Raw genomic sequence first — 23457 nt, forward strand, 5'->3', positions numbered from 1 at the left:
GTTTAGAGTTAGGTATATTCGGGGCAGTGTTGAAATGCTGCCTGGGCCTTGTTGTAGCTGTTTCTAGGGGAGGGAGGCCCTGCACGTTGCAGCTGCAGCTCACTGGTCTGTTGTGATTCGTCAGGTGTTTTGCAATGCCTACCCGCCCCTAGTCATATCTATCGTCAGTATTTTACCATATTTTTTATCGAAAAAGAAGTGAGTGATGGGGTGAATTTTTGCAGTTTGAATACCCAAACTTTATTTTCAAAGATATAATAATTATAATATGGTGTGTCCGATTTGTACCTTTCTTTCTGCGATATCTTTACTATGCACACAGTTGTGATTATTTTTGGTTAAAAACGAAATACATAGAAATTTATAATATCTAAAACTTGGAGATAGAAATATTAGGTGGAATGATATGATATGTTAACTTATCAATTTTGACTAAATTCTTTATTTTAGGCTGGCTCATGGCTTTTACAATAAACTACTCTTTTACGAATCTAAAAACTTTATTGGTACTGTCTACATATTAGGATTGTTAGGCTTGTATTTGATATCCAGTATGGGTAACTGAAGAACTAGAAATTGGATTATCTGAATTATAAAGTTGTAATTGTACAGCTAAAATCCAAAGTTATTATATTTTCTAGTACACGTGTAACGTAACACATATAATATAGATCCGTGCATAATGTATACCAGCTTCAGATATAGGATGTTGATAATGTGAATTAAGAGAAATATCACCCGATTTTCATATGAAAAGTTTTTGACGATGAAACGTATTCTTTCACCTTTTTTTATAAAGTGATAGGTTTGTTGGCATGGTTACTAGGTCCTATAAAAAGGTCTCCCTTCTTCGGGAGATTAATGTATCTCTGCAGCAAACTAGTTAGCGAGTTTTCAGAGCTGCTATAGTTCGACCTAAATTATAGATTTGAATGTTTTCATTTTTATCTGTAGTGTGGCCTATATTTTACTGCAGTGACATTTTAATTCCAAGAGTTTTATTCGTGTTGTTAACTAATAATATGAGTATCCAATCTCATAACTTTCAAATCTGGTGCCAATTTAAATTTGTTAATTAAAAGTATCAACAAACTGTACAAGTGTGCATCTATCATTGAATTTCAATATCCCAAATCTGTTCCCCTGGCTTAATATATTAATCCCCTGTAGATGTGACTAATCAGGAGAAGGTATTCACTCCACGTGACATACGGTAACCGATCAGAAGGTATGAAATGAGCTTGAGCAGTCCTCATCATGAACAACCTGCCATCTTTGACTTGGACCTAGAGATCGACTGTGAGAGTTCTGGTTCCTTGAACACCAGTTTTTATGACAGTGAGTCAGAGAGCGAGACTAAGATTGGCAAGAAGTTGAGGTTGAGGGGGGACTCCCCTGTTACGGGAAAGTTCTCGTCTGACTCCGCTCAGAGCGACCTGGAGTCTGAAGAGGAAGCTTTGTCAGAAGAGAAGGAGGAGAGTAGCTCTGAAGAGAAGGAGGAGAGTAGCTCAGACTCGCCTGACAGTTCATCAGATGATAACGATCCTCCCCCCACCAAGAGGTACAGACTCAGTCCTGACAAGCTTGCTCCAAAACAACACCGAATAATCGTCACTCGTAAACGGCTCACTTTCGAACATCTCAATCTACTGAAGAGTAGGAATCTGCTGCCAGACACGCAGGACACTGACAACGACTCTGTGAGTGAGTGTGAGACTACAGTGCAGGAGGAGAGGGAAATAGAAGAGAAAGAGCTGAAGGAGCAGGATGAGAATGAGAAGAAGGCTGTTGAGGCAGAACCAAGCAGGACCCTGCTTCCAGTGGAGGAAGAAAACTCTACGTTTGGTGGCTCCGAGCCAATTTTCTCCTCTGACCTGCCTAAAGAAGATAAGCTAGGTGTGTTTGACTCTGACCAGCCTAAAGAAGATAAGCTAGGTGTTTTTGACCCTGACCAGCCTAAAGAAGATAAGCTAGGTGTGTTTGACCCTGACCAGCCTAAAGAAGATAAGCTAGATGTGTTTGACTGGCAGGACGAGGGCAGGACACCTAACTACTCAGAGCGGATTCAAGATTCGCACGCGAGAATATACCATTTTTGTGCAAACTATGAAGAAAAAAAATTTCAGCTGCCACAGAAAAAAGTTCCACGGCACAAGAGCCTTTGTTTGAAATATAAAGGCAGATCTAACGTTAACTACAGGCAGAAGATTATTGATAAGCGAAACCATTTGTTTAAAGGTGCGTTCAAACACAGAAAGCAGTTCATCTCATGTGTCAGCTACAGGAAACGGAAAAGGAAACACGCTAAAAGTGAACTTCAAAACACCATCTTCAAGTCTTCTCCAAAGAAGCGGGAACTTCCAGAAGTTTTAACATTGAGTCGTCCTGATGAATCAGGTGATACAGAAAATGCTGGAGGGACTGATAACATGTGTATCCGCTATAATACCGTACAAAAGACTATGGCGGATATCTCTGTCAGTGTTGATGGATCTCAAAATACTGCCATGTCAACAAACGTTACTCATAACACCAATGTTTCTATATTCAGTACAGCTCCAGTAGCAAAAATGTCAGATGATCAAGCTACACTGAATGTGGGAACAGAAGAATCGTTTGTGGAAGGGTTTCTTATCTCCAAAGAGGGACACTGTTGAGAAATCATCTCAAGGTAGTCAGTTCTCTGGCTCGAAGACAGATGATGATGTATTTAGTGAACAGCTTCAAGCAGCGGGTGATTCTGGCAATGCCGAGGAAACAGCACTCTGTCCCGAGAACATTGGAAATAACAATGCTCAACCTACCGAAGAAATGGAAATATCCGAATCAACCGGATGCCCTATGAAGGAAATACCTAGCTCTGGTACGGATCAGGGATCTAGATCTCATGTTCTGGATACAAGGAGAGCGATTTCCGCACAATTACCAGATAATAGGGTGATTGTTTATAATTCACCAGTATATTCATCAAGCGCTCTTGATCTCCCTGTTTTGAAGAATTTAAACCGGAGATTAATGTCTGAGTCCTTGTTAAATAAATTCCAGAGAAATATTGATATTCACGATGATAGTTTTAATATCGAAATGACAGCATCGGCTAAACTTACTGAGCTAGGAATAGGAAGGTCGGGAGCAAACGGGTCTGATAAATTAGTGACGTCGGAGATGAAAACATTACTGAAGAGGGAAAGTGTGTCCAAGAAAAGTAAAGACGTTTTCGAATTCTACGATGAAGGGAATCCCACACCAGCAATGTCCTCTAGAAAACGTAGGAAACTGAAACCTCCCTTGAGTGAAGTGAACTCTGTGACAAGTAGCCCCTTTGCTGTCAGTAATGTAGATGATAATGTTAAGGCTCAGCTATCATATATATTTGATACCACCACACCTGCCAAGATGAGCCCAGCTTTCAGTCCTCCCAGTAAAGAGACTTCCTTTACTCTAAATAATGTCCCAACTAAAGAAAGTAAAGAACAATCCTCCCAGTCTCTTCTGGAGACAACTGAGATAGATACTACTGTTTTGGAGACAACTGATCTAAATACTACTCCTCTTCCTGATAATTCATGTACGATAGTAGACGATATAAGACGCATTTTAAAAGAAATTCGAGGTTGGTAACTTTTCTCTTCAATTGAACTTTATGATGGTGCTATGTTACAAAGTTGGTTTCAGGGTTATTATGGGTTGGCAACTTAATAAAAATCTAAAATTCAGGCGAGATGCCAGAACAACCACCACCCAAAGTTCAGACGGCAAGATTCGACCCCTTCGTTCCAGAGGTTGCAAAAGCTCTGAATAATTGTATCTGTGATCATATCAACGTTGGCATGCTTCTCACGGTAAGATAAATGCTTCGTGCTTATATCTAGTGGCTAGCATTTCAGTTTAAGATGACATAATTTATTGATTTAGTTCGTAATCTAAAGGTTAGCATTTGGGACTTAAATGTGTTTTATTTGATAAGAAGCACAATACTGAGTCAGCGAAATTCAGGTACTTCCTCTGATGTAAAACCTTTTTTTCTATTTAATTAGATCACTTCCGAAGGTAAACCTCACTGTACCAACCACCCTTCTCAACAGGTAGAGCAAATCAAGAAGAAAGCGTGGCCTTACCGTATAGAGTCTATTCTGCTGTCTCTAATCGGAGACAGGAAGTTACCTCACTGTAGGTACTGTACTGATTCAGAGACAACAGGGCTGCAGAGGGGTGTAGCGGAGACGCTCTCTGACTCTTGTTTCCTTTTCAGTTGGGCTTCCGAATATAGGGGCAGCAGCTGGGTAGGTGGACAATGTTTTTTTTAATTCGTGTTTTCTTAAGGATAATATTAGATGAGATAATTTCAAATTCCATAATTTCAAATTCCATCGTCATCCTCCCCCCCCCCCCCCCCCTCCAGTATAACCCCCCCCCCCCCCCCCCCCCTAACCTCCTCCTGGTTGATAAATAACGTTACAGGTACACACAATCCCACTCCTGAAGACGGAACACGTGGAGGCTCTGAAGGGACGTAATGGTACGGGGTCTTGTTACCCTTGCCTGGGACAGTGTGGTATTGTGTCCTGTGGGTTCAAGTCCCTGTCTGTAGCTAGTCTCAGGAGACACATCAAGGAGAGATGCACTGCTGCTATCAAATACTCATTTGTAAGACTCTGATCTTAGGTTTTATTTGTAATTAGCTTTTAAAGTCAGCTCGGCAGAAAAATTCGTATGTCTCAATCGTGGATACTCTCTTGAGGTGCTGTTAGCTGTATGATATCGATTTGACAAATTGTATCTTCCAGTCGACAGTACAAGAAGAATACGAAACAGGAAGACTGCGTCAGGCGCCGAATATCCTGAAATCCAAGATAGAAGCCGGGAAACTGAATAGGGACGTTGTGAATGAAAGAGGTAGCGTTTGGTCGGACAACTGTAACCTGTCACACTCACTAAACTCAACTAAAGTACAACGTGACTATAAAGGTTATAAAGTGACCAAATTGTCAGCTTGTATGATGCTTGCATCTGGTTTTACCTCAGTGATATCTTAGTTGTATCGTATATTAGTTGTATATCTTAGTTATATATCTTAGTTGTATCTTAGTTGTATCTTAGCTGTATCTTAGTGATATCTTAGTTGTATATCCTAGTTGCATCTTAGTTGTATCTTAGTTACTCATTTAAAAAGGCTCTATCATCACAACGTTTGTCTCAGGAAGTAAACAACCCAACCAAAGTTTCCTGAAGCGTGACAAACTGGACATGTTCGATATAAGGATCTTACAGCTAGTTCAGCTACTCAACACTAATGACACAGATCTTCTCATCGACGTATTAACTTGCTGGTTTGTACTGCCTACCTTTATTTTAAGAAATGTAGGATCTTTCTACCTCGTATCCACAATTTAATGGGGCTTCTCAACAATACAATGGTTAACTATTTAACTTCTGAATTAACTAATTATTATAATTTATTATATAATCAAATTAAAATTTACCTCAGTTTCTACAACACACTGTCTTGTGAGAGATGTTGGAAAAAAGTAGGAATGAGTGAGTTCCTTCCCAACTCCTGGTACCTCTTTACTTAATTATTAAATTAATAAGTTTATAACTTGATTAATTTATTCATTGGCCTACTTTTAGTTAAAATAGTTACTTGCTTAATTCATCAATTTACAGATATGGATTCTGGTTGAGAGGTGAAGCATATTATTCTGGGGTTTAATTGGTCAATAGTGGATGCTGATTGGTGAAATTCTGTCAGGCGACAAACAAAATATGCCTCACCTCCCAACTAGAGTTGATTGATAATTGCATTTTATTTTAAACCAAAACCACAAGAACCACGATTTCTACAATGCTCAGCCGAAATCTTTGCGGCTGCGACTGATTTTGAATCGATATCATTTCTCATTTTAATTGTCAACTAAGAACTTTGTATTTGCAGGAAGAGGACAAGTGGTCAGCACTATGAATATTGTACCCGTCCCACTAGACCGACCTCTCACAAATCAACCTCAACACGTGACCTCACCAGAGACTCCAGGGAGGGGGTTGAGAAACATTCCGATGGCATGTCTGATAAGGGTGTCTCTAATAACATACACTCAAAGCGAGGAAGGAGATACCCTAAAGCTTCGGTCGCAGACCTAAAATGTAGAATAAGGGCTAAAAGAAACCGATCATATCTGGAAAAGGAGGAAATGAGGAAGAGGAGGGATATAAGAGTAAAGACACTTCGCAAATCTGACAGTGGCCAGGATATAACAAAATTGAAGGTGCGTCCCGAAAATGCTGGTCCTAAGACAAGATCTAGATCTTCTCGAGGTTCTGAGAATGTTTCGTTTGCAAAACCGAGATCGTCATCTCGCGAACCTGTGCCACGCGAACGACCGTCTGGTAAGCAGTCTCAAACACCTCTGAAGCCAAAACGCCTTCAGAAGTCGAAGGAAACATCCAAATCGGCTACAGTTTTGCCCTCGAACACTCCTTCTGATGCTCAAGGAGATCACTCATATTCAGTTCAGAAATCAATGAAGGGCAGTGGTTCAACAAAGAGCAAGAGAGATATCCCTGGCCTAGCCGTAAAACCTCAAAGTAGGTCTTCAACCTCTGTTAGCAAACCTAGCTCTGTTTCCAGAGGACAAGTCTGCGTCCCAGTCACATCCTCTTCTGCCATAAACTCTCGAACGGTAACCCCTGACTCAGGACACGTGCCCAATTATCCCAGTGGAGAGATCCCTCTTCCAGTCTCTTCTCAGCATACGTCTCACCCAGATCAGGTTCCTGGAATATTTCCTTTTCCCGACGTCAGCCCAGTCAAGGCAAGATCAAGTCCAACCAATACTACTCCGTCCCCAGCTATCTCCACACCTATCTCAAGTTCCGCTATACCTTCAGCTCCACCCTTAACACAGCCTTCCATAAGCAATCTACCAATATCAGGATTGGCCTCATTGACCCGGCTACACTCTCCGCAACCCAGCACGACACAGACCCCAACTAGGAAGGTTGCTATTCCGATATCAACCTTCCTGTCTCCTCGCCTTTCTAAATTCAATGGTGTGGTGGTGGGAGGGAAGATTTCCGTATCTCTTCACAGCAAAAAACCTGTCTCTGTAAAAACAGTGTCCTCGTTTTCACAGATGGTAGTAGATAAGAGTAGACCCGCTACAATGAAGGTTCCGGTACACAAGAGAGTACCAGTTCCTTACTCTCAATTTGTCAAGTGTAACACACTTTCAGACTTACAGAGCGTCCTCAATAGCCCCAAGTTTCTGAACTCTCCAACTTCTTCGACAGCTCCCAAAATAGATCCTGTTGCTAGCCCTATCTTCATCACTCCGGGAGATGCTACTTCTAGTAATACTGTCCCAGTTCTTTCTGAAGCGGCTTATAAGACTGGCCTTCGATTGCATCTTTCCCCCACTGCTGCTGCAGCTCCTTTCAGATACTCTTCGGAACCATCTGCAGCTTCCCTGCCTGATTCCGTCCATCCCACCACTACTTCATCTCAAGCAGTTCCACCTGCCCTGTCACATTATCCACCTCTTCCTTGTACATCAGAGAAGCTAAGCCGAGTATCCGGCAGTAAAAGTCCGGATTCGCTGCAGAATATCAATATTAATGTCACTGACACTCCAGCAGACATTGTAAGAGAAGAACTGGATTCAACCACTCCTGACAATAACCAGCTGACCGTTAAGGGGGATGTTTCCTTACCTCAATCAAATAGTAATGGCACGGTAGCTGAGACGACCGAAGAAGTGTCTCCCATGGTGGATTCTACAAACAACACCATTACTCCACCTGATGATCCAGATTATACTCCGGAGTTGAACAACGCTTTGTTCTCTGACCAGAACGAGAGCGTCCGGAGATCCCAACGGATCAAGGTTTCTTCCATACCAGTAGTAACTGATAAACATGCTTTACTATCCAAGGAAAATGGAAGTGGAGACGAACCCTGTGGTTCGCCTAACAGGACGAGTGATCAGAGAAATATGCTTTTATCTGGACAACTGTTTTTAATACAAATGATCAACTTGTTGCAGAAGCAAAAAACCTGTTTAAAAGTTATAATTTGATGGCTGGCCATCACTAAGGAATAGAAACTCCCTTGCATATAACTTATCAACCAAACTCAATAAACTTATTGTTAGCAGAAATCCTCAGAATAAAACGCAAACTAATGTGGACCAAAATACCTCATCTGATTCTAACACTGTGGGTGTGAGTTCCCAGGAGTGTCCGGAGAAAATTACATTCTCTGACTTTCCCAGCGTAAGAACAAGATCCAAATATAATATCAAGGATAATACTAAAAGCAACCAACCTACAGTTCATAACCAAAGTAACTTGGACTTGAAAGTTTCTGAATTTGAAAGTACACCTAAATTAACCAGAACTCAAGTGAACGAAATAATGAAGGCCACTGGTACAGTTCCTATCAGAGAGCAGAATATCGTCCCTCCCAACTCTAGTATACCTTCTGTCGTCCCTGAAACCTCCGTGGTATCTTCATCTGAAAAAGCAAACGGTTTAAATGTTGAAGAGAGAATGACAAGGAGTGGTCGCAAGTGGACAGTTGCTCACCAACCATTTGAGGCGGACAGAAATACAACATCTGACAGCAGCATTATGAAACATAGTGGTTCTGAGAAGAAATGCATCGAAACAGAAACCTCTTCAGAAAGCAATCCGAAGGGTAAAAACTCTCTAGGTCTCAAAACTGGAACCATACCAGATAATATAAAGCTCATTAAATCACCTTCATTGCGGAGAAGGAAGCAGATAGTTCCCCCCACAAATATCACCACCCTAACATCTGAAGAATCCCCAACCAGAAAAGCCAAGAGACCATTGACTCTAACCAAGCGGTCCCCAGCTCTGCGGGACATGACCCCTCTCCCAAACCCCTGGGACGATACAGTGAAGGTCAAGTTGAGAGGGTCTACCGTGTTTATCAGCCGGTGTGAGCTGGCCGGGGGTTACCCTGACATTCTCAACAAGTTATCTGTGGCGCTGCTCATCAGGTTAGTGCTGGGAAGTTTTATCTGTCGCTATCTGGACAAAACATTAAAATGCATGGTTTGTGATCCCTTTGTGATCATTTTCTTTTCCTTTTCCCATTTTTATTCTATTATATATCAGTGTCATATTTATACATTCCAACGATTTCTACTAATATAACCCTCACAATACCCCAGACCAGACGACATCAGGAGTGTAACCAACACAACATCAAGTACTCAACTGAAACCTGGTCAGGATACCTTCTCCAGAACCCTTCAACATGATGATAGTCTGGAGGTTTTCCTGAGGTATGCCTTCTTTATTAAATAGTGATGTGCTGTCTGCAAAACCACGTGGTGCCAGGCTTACCATAAGCAAAGCATGGACAATGGGCCTTAGTCGTGCGGTGAGGGCATCTGAAAAATCCCAACATCTTTAGAGAAATCTCAACATCTTTCGAGCAAATCCCAACATCTTTCTAGCAAGTCCCAACATCTTTCTAGCAAATCCCAACATCTTTCTAGCAAATTCCAACATCCTGTGTCATGTTTAAAATGGACATTGCTTGAAATGGATTGCATGGGGAGATATAGAAGCCTAAAATCACGAAATATAACAGCGAAATTATTCTCTCTTTAATATATTAGTTATACAACGTTTTTAAAAGTGCTTTTACAGTAAGTAACAGTAGGGAATCTATAAATAAAATTGTAACATTAACAACAAAAAAGAAATAACATAAAGAACTTCCTCTACTCTGCCCAGGAGACCAACAGAGGCCAGTGACCAGAGTGCAACAGCAGCTGATGAGGACCTGAAACACCTTCAGAACGTGCTACTAATGTTGGTGAGGTTCCCTGTATCTGCTCCTGAGGATAACATCTCTTCTAAACGAGTCGTCTGGGTTGCCAACATGTTAGTACTTATTATTGTAGTGGTCACTGTTGGTACACATTATTGTAGTGGTCACTGTTGGTACTCTAACATTGTTGTAGTGGTCACTGTTAATACTATACTCTAATATAATTGTTAGTACTCTAAAATTGTTGTATTGGTCACTGGTTCTATTTGCAAGGTTGCGGGAACGTGGTTATCTCATATCTTACTCTACCGGGCATATTAATTAATATCTCTTTATGTTTCAGATGTACCAGTACCCCAGGTTACACTAGTTACTTGCTTACTAACGGAACTAAGGGATCTCTCCGTGACGATCACGTGACCTACATGAAATGTGGTGACAGTGTCTCCTCTCTCAGCTACTTGTAAGTGATCTTCTTTGTTTGGTGCTTAATCGCTTATATTAAACCAAATTATTAGATGTCCAGTTTTTTTCTTTGATAAAACATAGGTTACTTGTAAACGGTCAGGCTTATGGCATGTGTTTCATACTTGTTACTTTGTAGATAATGATTTATATTTTTTTGCAAAGACAAAAGAAACTGCATTGTATTGGATTTTGTACAACAAATTATATAACCAGTAGTACTTAAGAAAAATCATTCATTATTTTAGAAAATCATATTTTACACGCATTCCCATCTTTACAACTAAAGATGGGACAACTAAAAATTAACAACTATGCTACTAATACTATAGCGTTCTCGCCGATATCAAGATTTATAAAACTGTGAAAGTTGATTTGTCACCATTATATTATTATTATAAAAAACTAACCCTCGTGTTATAAATAAACCCTCGTGCTAAAAACCCTCGTGCTAAAAATCATCTGTACGAACAGAGATAAGTTCAATGCATTCATTAAATAAATATGCTCATAGAAATAATACTTTACTTTTTCAAATCTTAACGTCCGATTTGACCAAAAACTGTTTTTGTTTTTAACGAGAAGAATTGTTCACGTGTCACGTGCTGAGAAGGAGAGCGTGTCACGTGCTGAGAAGGAGAGCGTATCACGTGCTGAGAAGGAGAGCGTGTCACGTGCTGAGAAGGAGAGCGTGTCACGTGCTGAGAAGGAGAGCGTGTCACGTGCTGAGAAGGAGAGCGTGTCACGTGCTGAGAGTGGGAGCTTGTCACGTGCTGAGAAGGAGAGCGTGTCACGTGCTGAGAAGGAGAGCGTGTCACGTGCTGAAAAGGAGAGCGTGTCACGTGCTGAGAAGGAGAGCGTGTCACGTGCTGAGAAGGAGAGCGTGTCACGTGCTGAGAAGGAGAGCGTGTCACGTGCTAAAACTGATCAGTGCAGATCTGAAAGAGAAAGGTTTTTTCAAATTAAATACTTTTCAAATTTTGTACAGCAATAAATGAATATAAAATAGAATCGTTCAAAATATCGCCCCCATCTGTAAAATATGATGGGCACCCAAACACGGTAAACACATAGTGAACTATGTCCGCAATTACTTGGACCCATTACATCGAATTAATCTAAATCCAAAAATGTATCAAAATTATTTATTAACAAACAATTTTACATAACTAAAACTATCATACTTAGACAAAATTGTGGGAAAGATTAGAGAACATATTATTATGATAGTGTCAAATGAGTTCTGAAATGTCAAATATTAATAAAGATGTACTGAAATATTAATATTGACCTGAGGTCGGTAGGTACTAGATCTTCCTTTCATCTCTTTAGAAATATACATTTCTTTTCTAGCTTGTGTGGGGTGTTCTAGATCGCAGAGCGTCCTATCTTGATACAGTATACACCTGTAGGTTAATATCTCATAATACAAAACATACCGTATCTTTGCTTGGATTAACAACAGCAATAATCGGCCCATTCACCAATGTTGAGGATTTCTAATGCAACTGTATGCTGATATTAACTGTCAAATTAAATACGAATATTGTGAATATAAAGTAAATTTGAAATAGATGACATACCTGTAGTCCTACTCAGCGTAGTTACGGTTTAACAATGATGCTAGGAAGTGATACTGTGACTGTAAGTTGTTACTTTGAAGTAAGTGCTACTTTACAACAAAGTTATTGATCACAATGAAAAGAGAAGCAGCCCTACTACTTCCCTTTTCTTGAATCAATAAAATGGGTTTTATGGAGGCGGGAAAATGAGGTAATTTTGGTAACCTTGCCCTGGATCGAACTCAAAACTGCAAATGCAACCGGCTTGGGAACCGCATAGTGACTGAATTATTCGTCAACTTAGTTAATTTCCCATTAAGTCTAGGTAAAGCATAAATAATTCAAATTTTGACATAATATTTTCTATTATGATCCACAGCTGCTAAAACGTATCGTTGAAAAACTTTTTTTTAAATTTGACTCCTGTGTTTTAAAATTTGCAAAGTTTTGGAAACCAAAAGGTTTTGCATCAAAGTTTTGTATCAACCAAATTTATTGTCCCCGCAATTTGTTATGCCATATTTCCCCATTTCCCGCCTCCATTGAAAGTAAACCGTTACTTCTAACAGTTTATGCTCACTGTACATAAATAGCCTTAGCTTTACGTCTCGAATACTTCCTGAAATCTATTAATTGTGAGTTGACAATTTTCTAGAGAATATACTTGACTATATATAAGTGACCGAATAAATATTAGGGCTAGGTTTGGATGCTTGTAGTATAATATATAAAAAGTATGTTCATCGAAAAAGATTCCAATTGTTAATGATAAACTATAGCTAGTTCCCTAAAATAAAAACTATCGTACCCATATCCTGACATGACGGTTCAGTTGACCACGTCTCCTCCGCTACGCACGTGACCGGTATGACGTAATGCAAATGGTCGGACATGCACGTTACCTTGACAACTGTGTTTACTTGAACAGGTCCACTTGGGGAGACAAGGGCGTTTTCCACCGTCAGAGCGTTACATTGCACTGGAAATAGTGTGTTATAAACATTTGATTAGTTGAGTCAGATAAACGTAGAATCAAGACCTTCCTAGCCCGGGCACCATTAAAGCATAACCCTTGTAGCCCAAAAAATTCCCAACAGTAATTTATGAGATTTTTTGATTTATGAGGTTTTACTTTTTATGACAAGTTGTAAAGTTCATCGCTTTTAGTATTTTTAGGAGTTTTTCAATGATATACATGTACACTTGTACCACCATAAGTCATTCTTGGTTTTGACAATGGTACACGTCAGCATATTACCTGGTTTAGATCTGTAGAATTCTGCATCGTCTGTGATGATCTTTATCTTTGACACAACACCAGTCCATGATCCCCAGTAGTTCGCGTTTTCCGCGGTACACGTACTCTCCGATATCGTGATGTCTATTAGTGGCTTCTCGTTATACTGCACTTTTATCCTTGGTCCGGCTGATTCAGATTGCGTCTTCGAGAAGGTCCACACAATTTCACCATCAATCGGCTCCTTGACATTGAGACTCTTATATCCAAAGCAGTTGTAGATGTTGTGTTCTGCGGACGATTCGAGTTCTTGAATGAAGATTTTTCCTACCGTAGTATCCGTAGTATCACCTATTTTGTAGAACTGCACTTTCAGATCGTCTGCGTTGTTCGTCTTTATTTGAAGATCTTCACTTTCCCAGTTGAAGTTTACTATATCACCTTTAGTTACTGGTATCCAGCCTGAAGTTGTGATTGGAGTTTAAAGACCACAAAAGCAGAACAGTTACAGTTATCGCTATGGTTTTCTTGGCGGTGTAACGGAAAATTGTTTACGATCTACGGCAAATTTAAGCTCTAACCATTATAATGAAATCAGAAACAACTAGTAACTAGTAACTGTTGAATACGATATTCTAACTAGTAACTGTTGAATACGATATTCTAACTAGTAACTGTTGAATACGATATTCTAACTAGTAACTGTTGAATACGATATTCTAACTAGTAACTGTTGAATACGATATGCTAACTAGTAACTGTTGAATACGATATTCTAACTAGTAACTGTTGAATACGATATTATAACTAGTAACTACTGTGTACGTACCATCATCATCAGTAGCAGCAACTCCAGCGAAGAATAGGAGGAGGGCTGTGAGGAAGATAACCATCTTGATCCCAGTCTGGAACGTGATAGTCGACTACTCCGGAGGTGGTTATCTAACTTTGGATAGCTTTAAAATTGTAAGCAGTGTCACAAACGAAGGTAAACCGTTGGCTTGTATTGTGGCTACAAAGAGAGCATGCTCCCTCTTTCTAACCTTGTATCACGTGGTTGTCACGTGGAGGAAAAGGGACTAATGGCTCAACACGCCCAGGTTAGATCTTATTGTTACTGAGAGTCAGAGTGTGTAAGGGGTGCTCTTTAATACGTCTGTATGGCATTATGCTCAACCCGTACTAACCCGTGCTATTCAGCGAGAGAGAGAGAGCTGCTCTATGGACTACTAAAGGTAGACCTAGTCCACCAGGCGCGCAGACTAATGAGTCAAACATATGGTTCTAGTAGCTTTTTAAACTGTAGCTGAGATGAGAATCCCGGCTCTTTGGTTTACGAGGCCAGATAGTGTGGATAATGTTCGGGTAACCAAGGCTTCTTTCTCTAGCTGTTGGATAATGCATTGTTCACTGGATCATAAGGCTAGGTTAATCGACGATTACTGAGGTCTGAGAGCGAGAATAATTTGGTCATATAAATGGGGCTCTAACTTTAAGAGAGACTGGGAGTCACGCATCATGAGTAGATTCATTACAATATGTACATATTTAATATAAGGAGCTGCTCAGCGCTCTACGTTACACAAAATCATAGCTGAGCGAACTAGTGTTTCGGGTATAATATGAAAAAAGCCAAAGTCATGTATACTGTAAAACTATCAGTTGTGCGAAGAATTAGAAATATCTGGCTTTGCGGTGTTTAAAATTCCTTAAAACCACGTAGTTATAATTTGTAGATAATATATATAAGTTAAGGGGCGTGGAGCTGCTATTGTATGTGGATAATATCTGTGTCTCCTTCGTCTTAGTAGGAATATTGTCAATTATCGTCAGTTTACTAATTAGATGGATCTAACAAAGGACCCTCTCTTGGTTTTGGGGGAGTTGTCAATTACTAGGTAAAACGCCGTTATTCTACATTGAATATGAGCCCAATGTGGAAGCTGTGGTCGACAATTTATACTCTAGTTATTTCATCATGAATACTTGAAATCTATATCTGTGGTATGATATCTGCCCTTTTAGGTAACATTTGTCCGATATACGCGCGCGGATTGAAACAGCTTGAAAGCCACGTAATTTTAAGGCTCTCAGAGATTTAGTAATCGGTTCTAACAACGCCCGATGAATTTCGCGTTAGATAGCCGACCACGTTTAAACTAAAGTACGTGACTTTTTGGCGACAAATATGTTTGCGTACGCGTACGTTTTCTGAAAACGCTACGTATCTAACAGCATTGATATCGTGTATAATGTATATTTATGCTATGATTTCTGTTGTCTGATTGTCCTGGAATGTCATATTTATTCATTAATCCTTTTGTGGTATGCAAAACATTTTGAAAGCAATACCGCTTGTTTTCAAAACTCAGTATAAGTTAACTATAAAGGAAGTAGGTTTAAATTTAGGTATAGATAATAAGATAATAATCATTTAAAAAAAGATAATAATCATCTAATTAAAAAAAACAATTTCAAAAGTATCAAGATACTTTTGTAAGTGTAACATTACGTTAATTTTGCCTAAAATTAACGCAATGTTCCACTTGCAAGTCTAGCTACTCATAGTCGGTTGTTGTAAAAGTCAATTAATATATTGTTTGTTTTAGTATCTGTATGTAATGGTGAGCATTGTAATTAGTTACTGCATTTTACTGAGTTATGAGAAAAGTTATAAAAATCATTGAAGTTAAACTGTTATTAAGTATATAATATACTTAATAACAATATATCTTCAATGAATGCATTTATATATACCGAATCTTTGACATTTAGGTATTGCTGGCCAGGTCCCGCCAATCTGACACGTGACCATTATAACATAGTAGTTGGGCTTGATGCACGTGACCTTGACATCTGAGTGTTCATCGACCGGTCCACTTGGAAAAACGAAGGCATTATCCACCTGTAGACCGTCACATTGCACTGAAACCGTTATGAATTAAGTTATGTTTTTAATTGGTTTGTTATCACATCTTCAAGCTCAATGTCAACGTTCAATATTTATTAATAGTGAACTGCTTTATGAAAGGTTTTTAACGAGCAATGTTATTAAGAAACATCAGCAGTTGGTCGCCTGAAGAGTGCACAATAGTCAACTGTAACACTTACCAAGTACTACAAAACCTAATTGTGAGCTACCGAAATAATAGGCACACTTTTGTGAACTGGATGTCTAGCGGGGAGGGCTGTGAACTGTTGTACACAGCTGTCACGTGGTTCCCACGTGGTCTGTGTACATTGTACACGGCTGTCACGTGGTCTGTGTACATTGTACACGGCTGTCACGTGGCCTGTGTACATTGTACACGGCTGTCACGTGGCCTGTGTACATTGTACACGGCTGTCACGTGGCCTGTGTACATTGTACACGGCTGTCACGTGGTCTGCTACCGTGAGAATAAACCACAACCATTTCTACTAATTGCTGGGAGTGAGATAACCGGAGTACTATATTAAAAAGTGATTAAAGTTGAACATTATTTCCCTCTTTACCTTTTGCTTTAGGTCTGTAGAAAAGGGAGGTGGCGTCCGAGGAATAAAAGCTTATCTTCTCCACATCTTTACTCCAGTCATCTCTCCAATCTTCTGTATCACATGTCAGGTCTGACATGGTGATATCCGCTACTAACACCTCGTTACAATGTACCACTATCCTAGGTCCTAGGAGCTTTGTGATGGTCCATACCTTGGAGTGGACATTCGGAAGGACTGTAAGGAAATCAGACGGGACATCAATACACGTGACCATTAAATATTGGGACGACGTGAGGTGAACACGTCCTGCACTCTCTACTCCGTCCTCTTCCCAAAATAACACTTTTACTTCATCTCCGTTGCTTAAACTCTCTGTCTTTATCTGAATAGCTGTTCTCTCCAGGTCGTAGTCTATATTTTCAGCCTTGTTCACTGTTATCCAGTCTATAATATAAGTGAGTTACAAACACGACACTATTAGGATATTTGTGATAGAAGACGGCTATATCTCTATCAACGGTATTAAGTTATTGCCTATATGTATTTATGTAATACAATATACAGTTATCCACTGTAAATGATAAAGTGCTTAGCAACCCCAGGGTTTGAGATAACAAGTTCGAATATATTGGAAATGAGAAGAGGTAAAACTATACCAAGAAAATAAAACTAACCTGTAACGACCACTAGCTTTTCAGCAGAAATGAGTGTCCCAATGTTTGTGTAGGCAGCTAAGCACTTGTACTTTGCAAAGTCAGCACTTGTCAGGGAAGATAGCGTCAACACACTTTTACGTGCAGTTCCATATGAATCAGATACGATACCTATAGTTTTATTACTGAATATAAGGGAACATTTTTATATTAGCACCAAGATCTGAAAGCCTGATAAATGATAATGGATAAGTGACAAAATTATGTTGATTTTTATCCAAAAGGATAACGATAGCTCTATAAGTTTACTGATGAACGCATAGACCAGAATAAGGAACAAATATTTCCTCACCAGAGGTTATAGAGGTACCATCTCTCTCCCACTGGAAGGTGAGAACGGCACTCAGAGAGGAGGGCATGCTTGCTATGCATGTAAGCTGAATAGAAGCTCCTAAAGTTTCTACTATCTGTGTTGTGTTGTATGTAAGAGCTGAGATAAAGGTGTTAGTTAACCTAAAGCGTTCTACTTTGGTAGCTACAATCAAAACAATTTAAGTAAATTAATAAGGAAAACAATGAGACTATGCATCACTGTAGCTAATCTTCATATCATTATTTAGTGCGGTATATTGTTATTCACTCGATTTCTTATGAGTAGGCAAATATTCTAACTCAATTTTTCTTATGAAAACTTCCATCACTAATATATGTTTATCAAAAACATTATAGATTTATGATAACTTACTCAGAACATTAAGAGTAACATTGGAGGTAGCAGGTTCAGCTAAGGAGGTATAAACAGCAGAACAAGAGTAGATATCCGAGTCTGATGACGTCACTCCAGATAGTGTGTGTACACACTGGTACGTGTTAGCAGCGGTAGCGTGGGCACTGAGAAACAGAGTGCTGTTATGGAGCTGTAGAGCCAGTTACTTTATTTCTAGTACAGGGACTTTCCTGGATAGCAACTCATGATTCTAAAAGCAATCAACATACTTCCCATACTTGTGATGCCTCTAAAACCAATTAAGCTAGATCACTAAGATTACTGACACACCTAAACTGGCTGGTGCTAGGTAAGACATCGCCTCCCTTAGTCCAGGTGCACACATAAGGTGTGTTGAGATGAGGAGCACCGCCAGTAACTACAGTACAAGTCAGCTGTACGTCTGATCCGGCTGTGTAGTAACCGTTCTGTCCCACCGTGGTGGATACCTCTGAGAGAGAGTGGAGTGAGATGGAACTGACAGATATCTTACCATAAAGTTACTGTCTTAAGGCCTAAGGGTTAAGATTGAGGGGGTTATCTGTTATTATTCATCCAGACTTAGTGTCCCTTATAGCTTGAGCAAGATGCAAACGTTGTCGTTAATTTTATTTAATTATGGCCTCGTCAAGTTTTGACGAAACTCAACATAGGTCAGGTATGTATGTAGGATGTGACAAATGTAATTGGTTGTTGAGAAGACTGCTCATATAGTCAGACAATCTTTATAAAATGAAGAGTTACTCACTCCGGCAGCTAGATATGACTGAGGAGCAGGATTGAGTGTGACTACTTTTACTATTGATATAGTAACCACCCTGACAGGTAGTGGTTATAGTGGTACCGATAGCTACGTTAGTACCAGCTAGAGGGTTTGTACTGGTTGAGAAGAGGACATTGGGTACTGTGCACACTTCTGGGGAAGGAGAGACTTGTTAGATATTGAAACATGCACAGAACTTATTTGTTGGACATGTCACCTTACTTGGCACTGGAGGCTAGATTACTGGAGAAAGAACTACAAAAACGTTCTACTGGTTGCGGTAGTACATATTCAAATATAACCTTTCTTGGATCGAAATTTTGAAGTTTTTACTGAATTTTTACCACTGAGAGTATAGATAACATAGGACACAATTATGGTAGTCTAGAAAAAATGAAAAGAAAACTCATCCCTGGTCAATAAACCACTACACTTCTGAGATTAAGTATTAGCCTACAAATACTAACCAACGCAATCACTGTAGCTAGTAGAACCGATACTCATAGTACTCGTACCATGACCACACGCAACACAGGAATATTGACTCACTGTGTCCGTGTAGGTACCTATTGAACAGTCAAGACAGCTTAATGTACCAACGTAGGTACCTGCTGAACACTCCCCTGGGCAACACGTGGTGAGCACGTGGTGAGCACGTGGTGATTTAGTATTTTTAGATTTAAGACTAGGATTGGAGTTAACGTTAAGGTTGGGTTTAAAGTTAAGTTGAGGTTCAACTTATGGTTTTAGGCATCTGAAGCGGTCAGCGTATCAATTACAACTTTATATATCTGTAGAGTTAAAGGACTTGCAGTTTGAGTTGATTGAGGAGCACTACCCGAAGGCATTACTCGGCACTAACGCCTTAAAATCTTTAATTACAATCAAATATAAATATATGCACACAATGTATAAATTATTAATAATGTATAAAATATGATTATGCTATTAGCAAATTTAAATAGTACTATTAAGAATTTTAAATAACTCTTATCTCTTGACATAAATTTAGAACAGCGACACAGGGTGTGAAGAATGCGCGGTGATATTTCTATCTTTTAAAAGTTGTAAATGACAGTGAAATTGCGCGGTGTCGATAGCATTGTAAAAAATGCTCGAAGATAGTCATATTTTGTTATGAGGTTAAAGTTTTGTTGCTCGTTATTATGATCAACGTATGTTGTACCAAATTATTTAAATTTCTAAAAGTACGAAATTTGAGTTGTCCCAGTCCTTGTCATCCGGTTTATGTGCTTGTGCAGTAAGCACATGCTTGTTAACTGTAGACTTGAATGAATTTAGGAATTTGTCTTGTAGGCAAGTGGTGACATATTTTATGTCCTTGTTAATAATGTTGACTGTTTGGTTATATAACTTAGGCCCAATGTAAGAAATGCTCTTGTCTGAATTACATAAACGGTTAAATGGTACTGCAAAGAACTCAGGTTCTCTTCTAGGTGCGTTTAAGTTTGAAACAGTGAACATTCTTATAATATTTGGTGGTGCAGTGTTAGAATAAACTTTGTGCATTAAGCATAATATACATTTAGCTATCACGTTCGGTAAAGCTAATACTTCTAGTTTATTGAAAATTTCCTTTGTGTGTGAAGGTGTGCTATTCAGATCTTTGTCATAAAAATAGCGGTGGTAATGGTTATCTGCAGCGCGAATGCCCTTTTTCTGGGCCGAGAAGACTCTTTTAACGGAGTTTAGCGATCTTGTTCCCCAAACTTAAGCCTCCCATTATCCACCATCTTTTGCTAACTCATTCTATTTGGTTTATAGTAAAATATTTAAAGTAACTTACTACATACTCCGTCTACTTTGATGTAAGGTAAAGTACACTGAACAGTGGATTCGTATTCTAAATCTTCTGAGCCCTCGAAAACTGCGAGTGAATATTCGAGTGAGAAATGCCAAACGCATTTGATTGATTCAATCATATCAAATAATATCAAGGAGTTCATTTCCAGATCCAACGGTATCTAAATGAATATTGAAATTCATAATTTTGGCAAGTATCTAGTCAATCGGTTTAACATAATGAACTAAGAGTGAGTTAATTTGAACAGAATTGACATAAAAGCAGTTCTTACCTATATCACCAAATGTCGTTGACTCTTTTACAAGGGTAACCAATAGAAGCACGTAGCTCCTCATTATATTTCTCAAAACATAATCTGCCACTTATCTACAACTCTGATCATTGGGAAGGTTTGCATGAGATTATTTTTGTTATACAGGTATGAAAGTATATTTTACAGTTCCAATAAAAATAATTGAAATCATCGAATTAGTCGGGCTCCTCGAGGGAAAAAAACAAAAAGGCAAAAAGCTTACGGTATATAAAAAACCAGGTTCACAATTTCTAGTATCTGGAGCCTCTCAAATAACCTGTCGAGCGTATCACATACCCCCATTAGGGGCCTTATTGATATAGAGGTTTGACTGTATAAGTTAAACCAGACGTTTCACTGTAAATTGTTAAAAATAAGGGGAAATACAAAACTATAAGGATGAGCCCTACTCGGGAACTGATAGCTAACCTAGGGGCAGATGAAATGACTGTAACGCAGAGCTGACAGCTAACCTTAAGATACCATGAGATGAATGTAAAGTTACCTCTCCTATGAGGCTGACTGTAGTTATGTACACTTATTAATTGATTTGTTTACATACACCTTTAAAGAGATGTATCAGATCATCGTAACGGACGGTGTAACTTAACTTAGATAGTACCGTGCAAACCACGATTAACAATATCTGGGTAATTGAATACCTTACAAGACATATTTATAACGTACGAAATCTGGCGGTTTTCCGAAAATTTCGCCATATTTTCGGACCGCCAAAATTTCGGTCGTCGTAATAGAATCCGTCGCATTATCTTTTAGCTTATTTCAATGACTGTGCCTTCACTGCTTTATTTTGTTTCTAAAAAGTAATATCAAGTAAAATAAATAAATAAATTCTGGCATCTTGGGACAAATTATCACCACACCAATGACGAATTGAATGTCAAGCAATACAGTTTAAATTTGCATTAAAATACATGTATGTGCTAACATGAAAGTCTTACAGTCTTAATACAGACTAAGTTTGAACATGATTTTACCGAATTTCAGAAATTTCCTTACTGCTTACTGTCACAAAAAATGATGAAAAATACCCTTATTTTCTGTGACGTCCGAAATTTGACGGTTTTTGTTCAATTTCGCCATATTTTCGGACCGCCAAAATTTCGGTCGTCGCAAATTAGGCCGCCATAAATATGTCTTGTAAGGTAATCTGTTTTAGTGCTGTGGCAACTCTACTTGCTGTGGCAACTCTATCTGTTAAACATCACGAACTGGCGTCACTTGCCTGTGTTCCGTGTTATTATAGAACGCCATCAATTATTGTCCACCAGCGAGCAATTTCATATACTAGGACAATGAAATGACGTCAGACGTGGTACATACTTTAACATAGTTTCAAAACACACGACTTTTGAGTTCTATATTCTTGCTAGGATTTTAAAAATTCCGGGAATTTATCGCTCTATATCCCGACTCTTCCCCGTCATTCTCACTTGCTAGTCGCTATACCAGACAAATCTATAGTAATAATATTAAATAGTAATATGTTCACTAAACACGTCCTTCCTTCAGGGGTAGCAGTGAAGTGACACCAGCCTCCCCGGAGATAGGGACAATACTAGACCAGTTCAGCAAACTATCAGACATGGTTGCCATAGCAACACAGGACCCTGAAAATGAGATCTATCTCAAGTATTGGTATCGGGATCACATCTTCACTTGCTTCCTACTGAACGACTTCACTTTGCAGGCAAGTTACAATCACGCCTTATTCTTTTCTAGAGGAACTTACTATTGAACCCTTTTCAGACGCACTCGACTGTTTAATATTTGTATTGTATATTTTATGTAGCTAATTTTAGTTTGGTAGACGTTTTTCTTTACCGGGTTTTCTCTCCGCAGTAACATTATTGATTTCAGATCGACTTCTCGCTCTCTCAAACCTCAGTGGTACTGAACGTGAAGAAGGATTACTACTGCCATCTGAGAAGTGACTCTGTCCTAGATGAGGGGTCCCTCTCCTTCAAGGTGCTGAGCTCTGAACTATCTGATAAATTGGCTTATGTGGCTAACATTGCTCTACCTACTATCATTGAGGACGTGACATCTTGAAGCTGCTTTTTTTTAATGATCAGACTGTTTTTTAAATAACTTATTAACGCATCATTTGAAGGGTTGTCTTTTAATTTATTTTTATCCAGACACTTTTATCTTTTATAACGGTGTGGCTATTTTATGTTAAATCTTTTTAATACAATCTAACCTAATGTTTTACAATAGCAGTTCACTTTCAGTATTGGTAATTGTTCATAGTTTATAATATGTATTTGTACGACTAATGGATCGTTCTCATATCAAGTCAGCTACTTTTTGGACAATTCTGACACTCTGCTCTAACCCCTTCGATCTCATCATCTGAATTAGTTTATGGTCAATGGTGTGTGAACGATGCGTGGTCCCTAAAATATGAAATAGTGTTTAATTTAATTTTTAACATTGTATTTTTAATATTTGCACAATTTTAGCAACAGACATCATTATTACATTATCTTTATTTTAAGTATTTATCAGTGAGACAATGATCGTCTCATATTATTTTATCAAATATTACAGTTCATTTCTTTGTATGCCGTTTAATTATTTAGTACGCG

General features: G+C 38.9%; 4 protein-coding genes and 1 long non-coding RNA gene across 6 annotated transcripts in view; 4 read left to right on the top strand and 1 right to left on the bottom strand.

Moving 5' to 3' along the window:
- Positions 1 to 23457, top strand: part of LOC134812866 (uncharacterized) — a 912489-nt gene that overhangs the window by 808703 nt on the left and 80329 nt on the right. The gene's annotated exons all lie outside the window — the stretch shown is intronic.
- Positions 1093 to 8732, top strand: LOC134812858 (uncharacterized). Of its 2 annotated transcripts, XM_063820438.1 has the most exons (9): positions 1093 to 1935; positions 2014 to 3613; positions 3718 to 3842; positions 4086 to 4283; positions 4462 to 4647; positions 4788 to 4968; positions 5201 to 5330; positions 5489 to 5560; positions 5936 to 8188. In XM_063820438.1, the coding sequence occupies exons 2-9, from the start codon at positions 2596 to 2598 to the stop codon at positions 8073 to 8075; spliced, it is 4050 nt and encodes a 1349-aa protein (XP_063676508.1). In that variant the 5' UTR covers positions 1093 to 1935; positions 2014 to 2595; the 3' UTR covers positions 8076 to 8188. The 2 variants fall into 2 exon arrangements, with proteins under 2 accessions (XP_063676508.1, XP_063676507.1); XM_063820437.1 differs by having other exon boundaries at positions 1093 to 3613; positions 5936 to 8732.
- LOC134813121 (myb-like protein X) lies at positions 1236 to 2373 on the top strand. The gene is made up of 2 exons (XM_063820807.1): positions 1236 to 2037; positions 2255 to 2373. The coding sequence occupies exons 1-2, from the start codon at positions 1236 to 1238 to the stop codon at positions 2371 to 2373; spliced, it is 921 nt and encodes a 306-aa protein (XP_063676877.1).
- On the top strand, positions 6038 to 23432 carry LOC134812877 (uncharacterized). The gene is made up of 6 exons (XM_063820480.1): positions 6038 to 9023; positions 9198 to 9311; positions 9769 to 9918; positions 10149 to 10268; positions 22379 to 22556; positions 22727 to 23432. The coding sequence occupies exons 1-6, from the start codon at positions 8413 to 8415 to the stop codon at positions 22916 to 22918; spliced, it is 1365 nt and encodes a 454-aa protein (XP_063676550.1). The 5' UTR covers positions 6038 to 8412; the 3' UTR covers positions 22919 to 23432.
- LOC134812884 (uncharacterized) lies at positions 11076 to 12346 on the bottom strand. The gene is made up of 2 exons (XR_010159972.1): positions 11562 to 12346; positions 11076 to 11208 (listed from the first exon to the last, which is right to left on the bottom strand). It is a non-coding gene; the product is annotated as an uncharacterized LOC134812884 (long non-coding RNA).

Source organism: Bolinopsis microptera, chromosome 3 (assembly GCF_026151205.1).
Source record: "Bolinopsis microptera isolate Bmic1 chromosome 3, MBARI_Bmic_1.0, whole genome shotgun sequence".
NCBI classification, from domain to species: Eukaryota; Metazoa; Ctenophora; class Tentaculata; order Lobata; family Bolinopsidae; genus Bolinopsis; species Bolinopsis microptera.

Coding starts and splice junctions, on each gene's coding strand:
- LOC134812858 (XM_063820437.1), top strand. CDS start 2,596: ATGTGGGAACAGAAGAATCGTTTGTGGAAGGGTTTCTTATCTCCAAAG. Junction 3,843..4,085: donor ACGTTGGCATGCTTCTCACG/GTAAGATAAATG, acceptor CCTTCTCAACAG/GTAGAGCAAATCAAGAAGAA. Junction 4,969..5,200: donor AGTACAACGTGACTATAAAG/GTTATAAAGTGA, acceptor CGTTTGTCTCAG/GAAGTAAACAACCCAACCAA.
- LOC134812877 (XM_063820480.1), top strand. CDS start 8,413: ATGAAGGCCACTGGTACAGTTCCTATCAGAGAGCAGAATATCGTCCCT. Junction 9,312..9,768: donor AGTCTGGAGGTTTTCCTGAG/GTATGCCTTCTT, acceptor TACTCTGCCCAG/GAGACCAACAGAGGCCAGTG. Junction 9,919..10,148: donor GTCGTCTGGGTTGCCAACAT/GTTAGTACTTAT, acceptor TTTATGTTTCAG/ATGTACCAGTACCCCAGGTT.
- LOC134813121 (XM_063820807.1), top strand. CDS start 1,236: ATGAGCTTGAGCAGTCCTCATCATGAACAACCTGCCATCTTTGACTTG. Junction 2,038..2,254: donor GTTTGACTGGCAGGACGAGG/GCAGGACACCTA, acceptor GTTCAAACACAG/AAAGCAGTTCATCTCATGTG.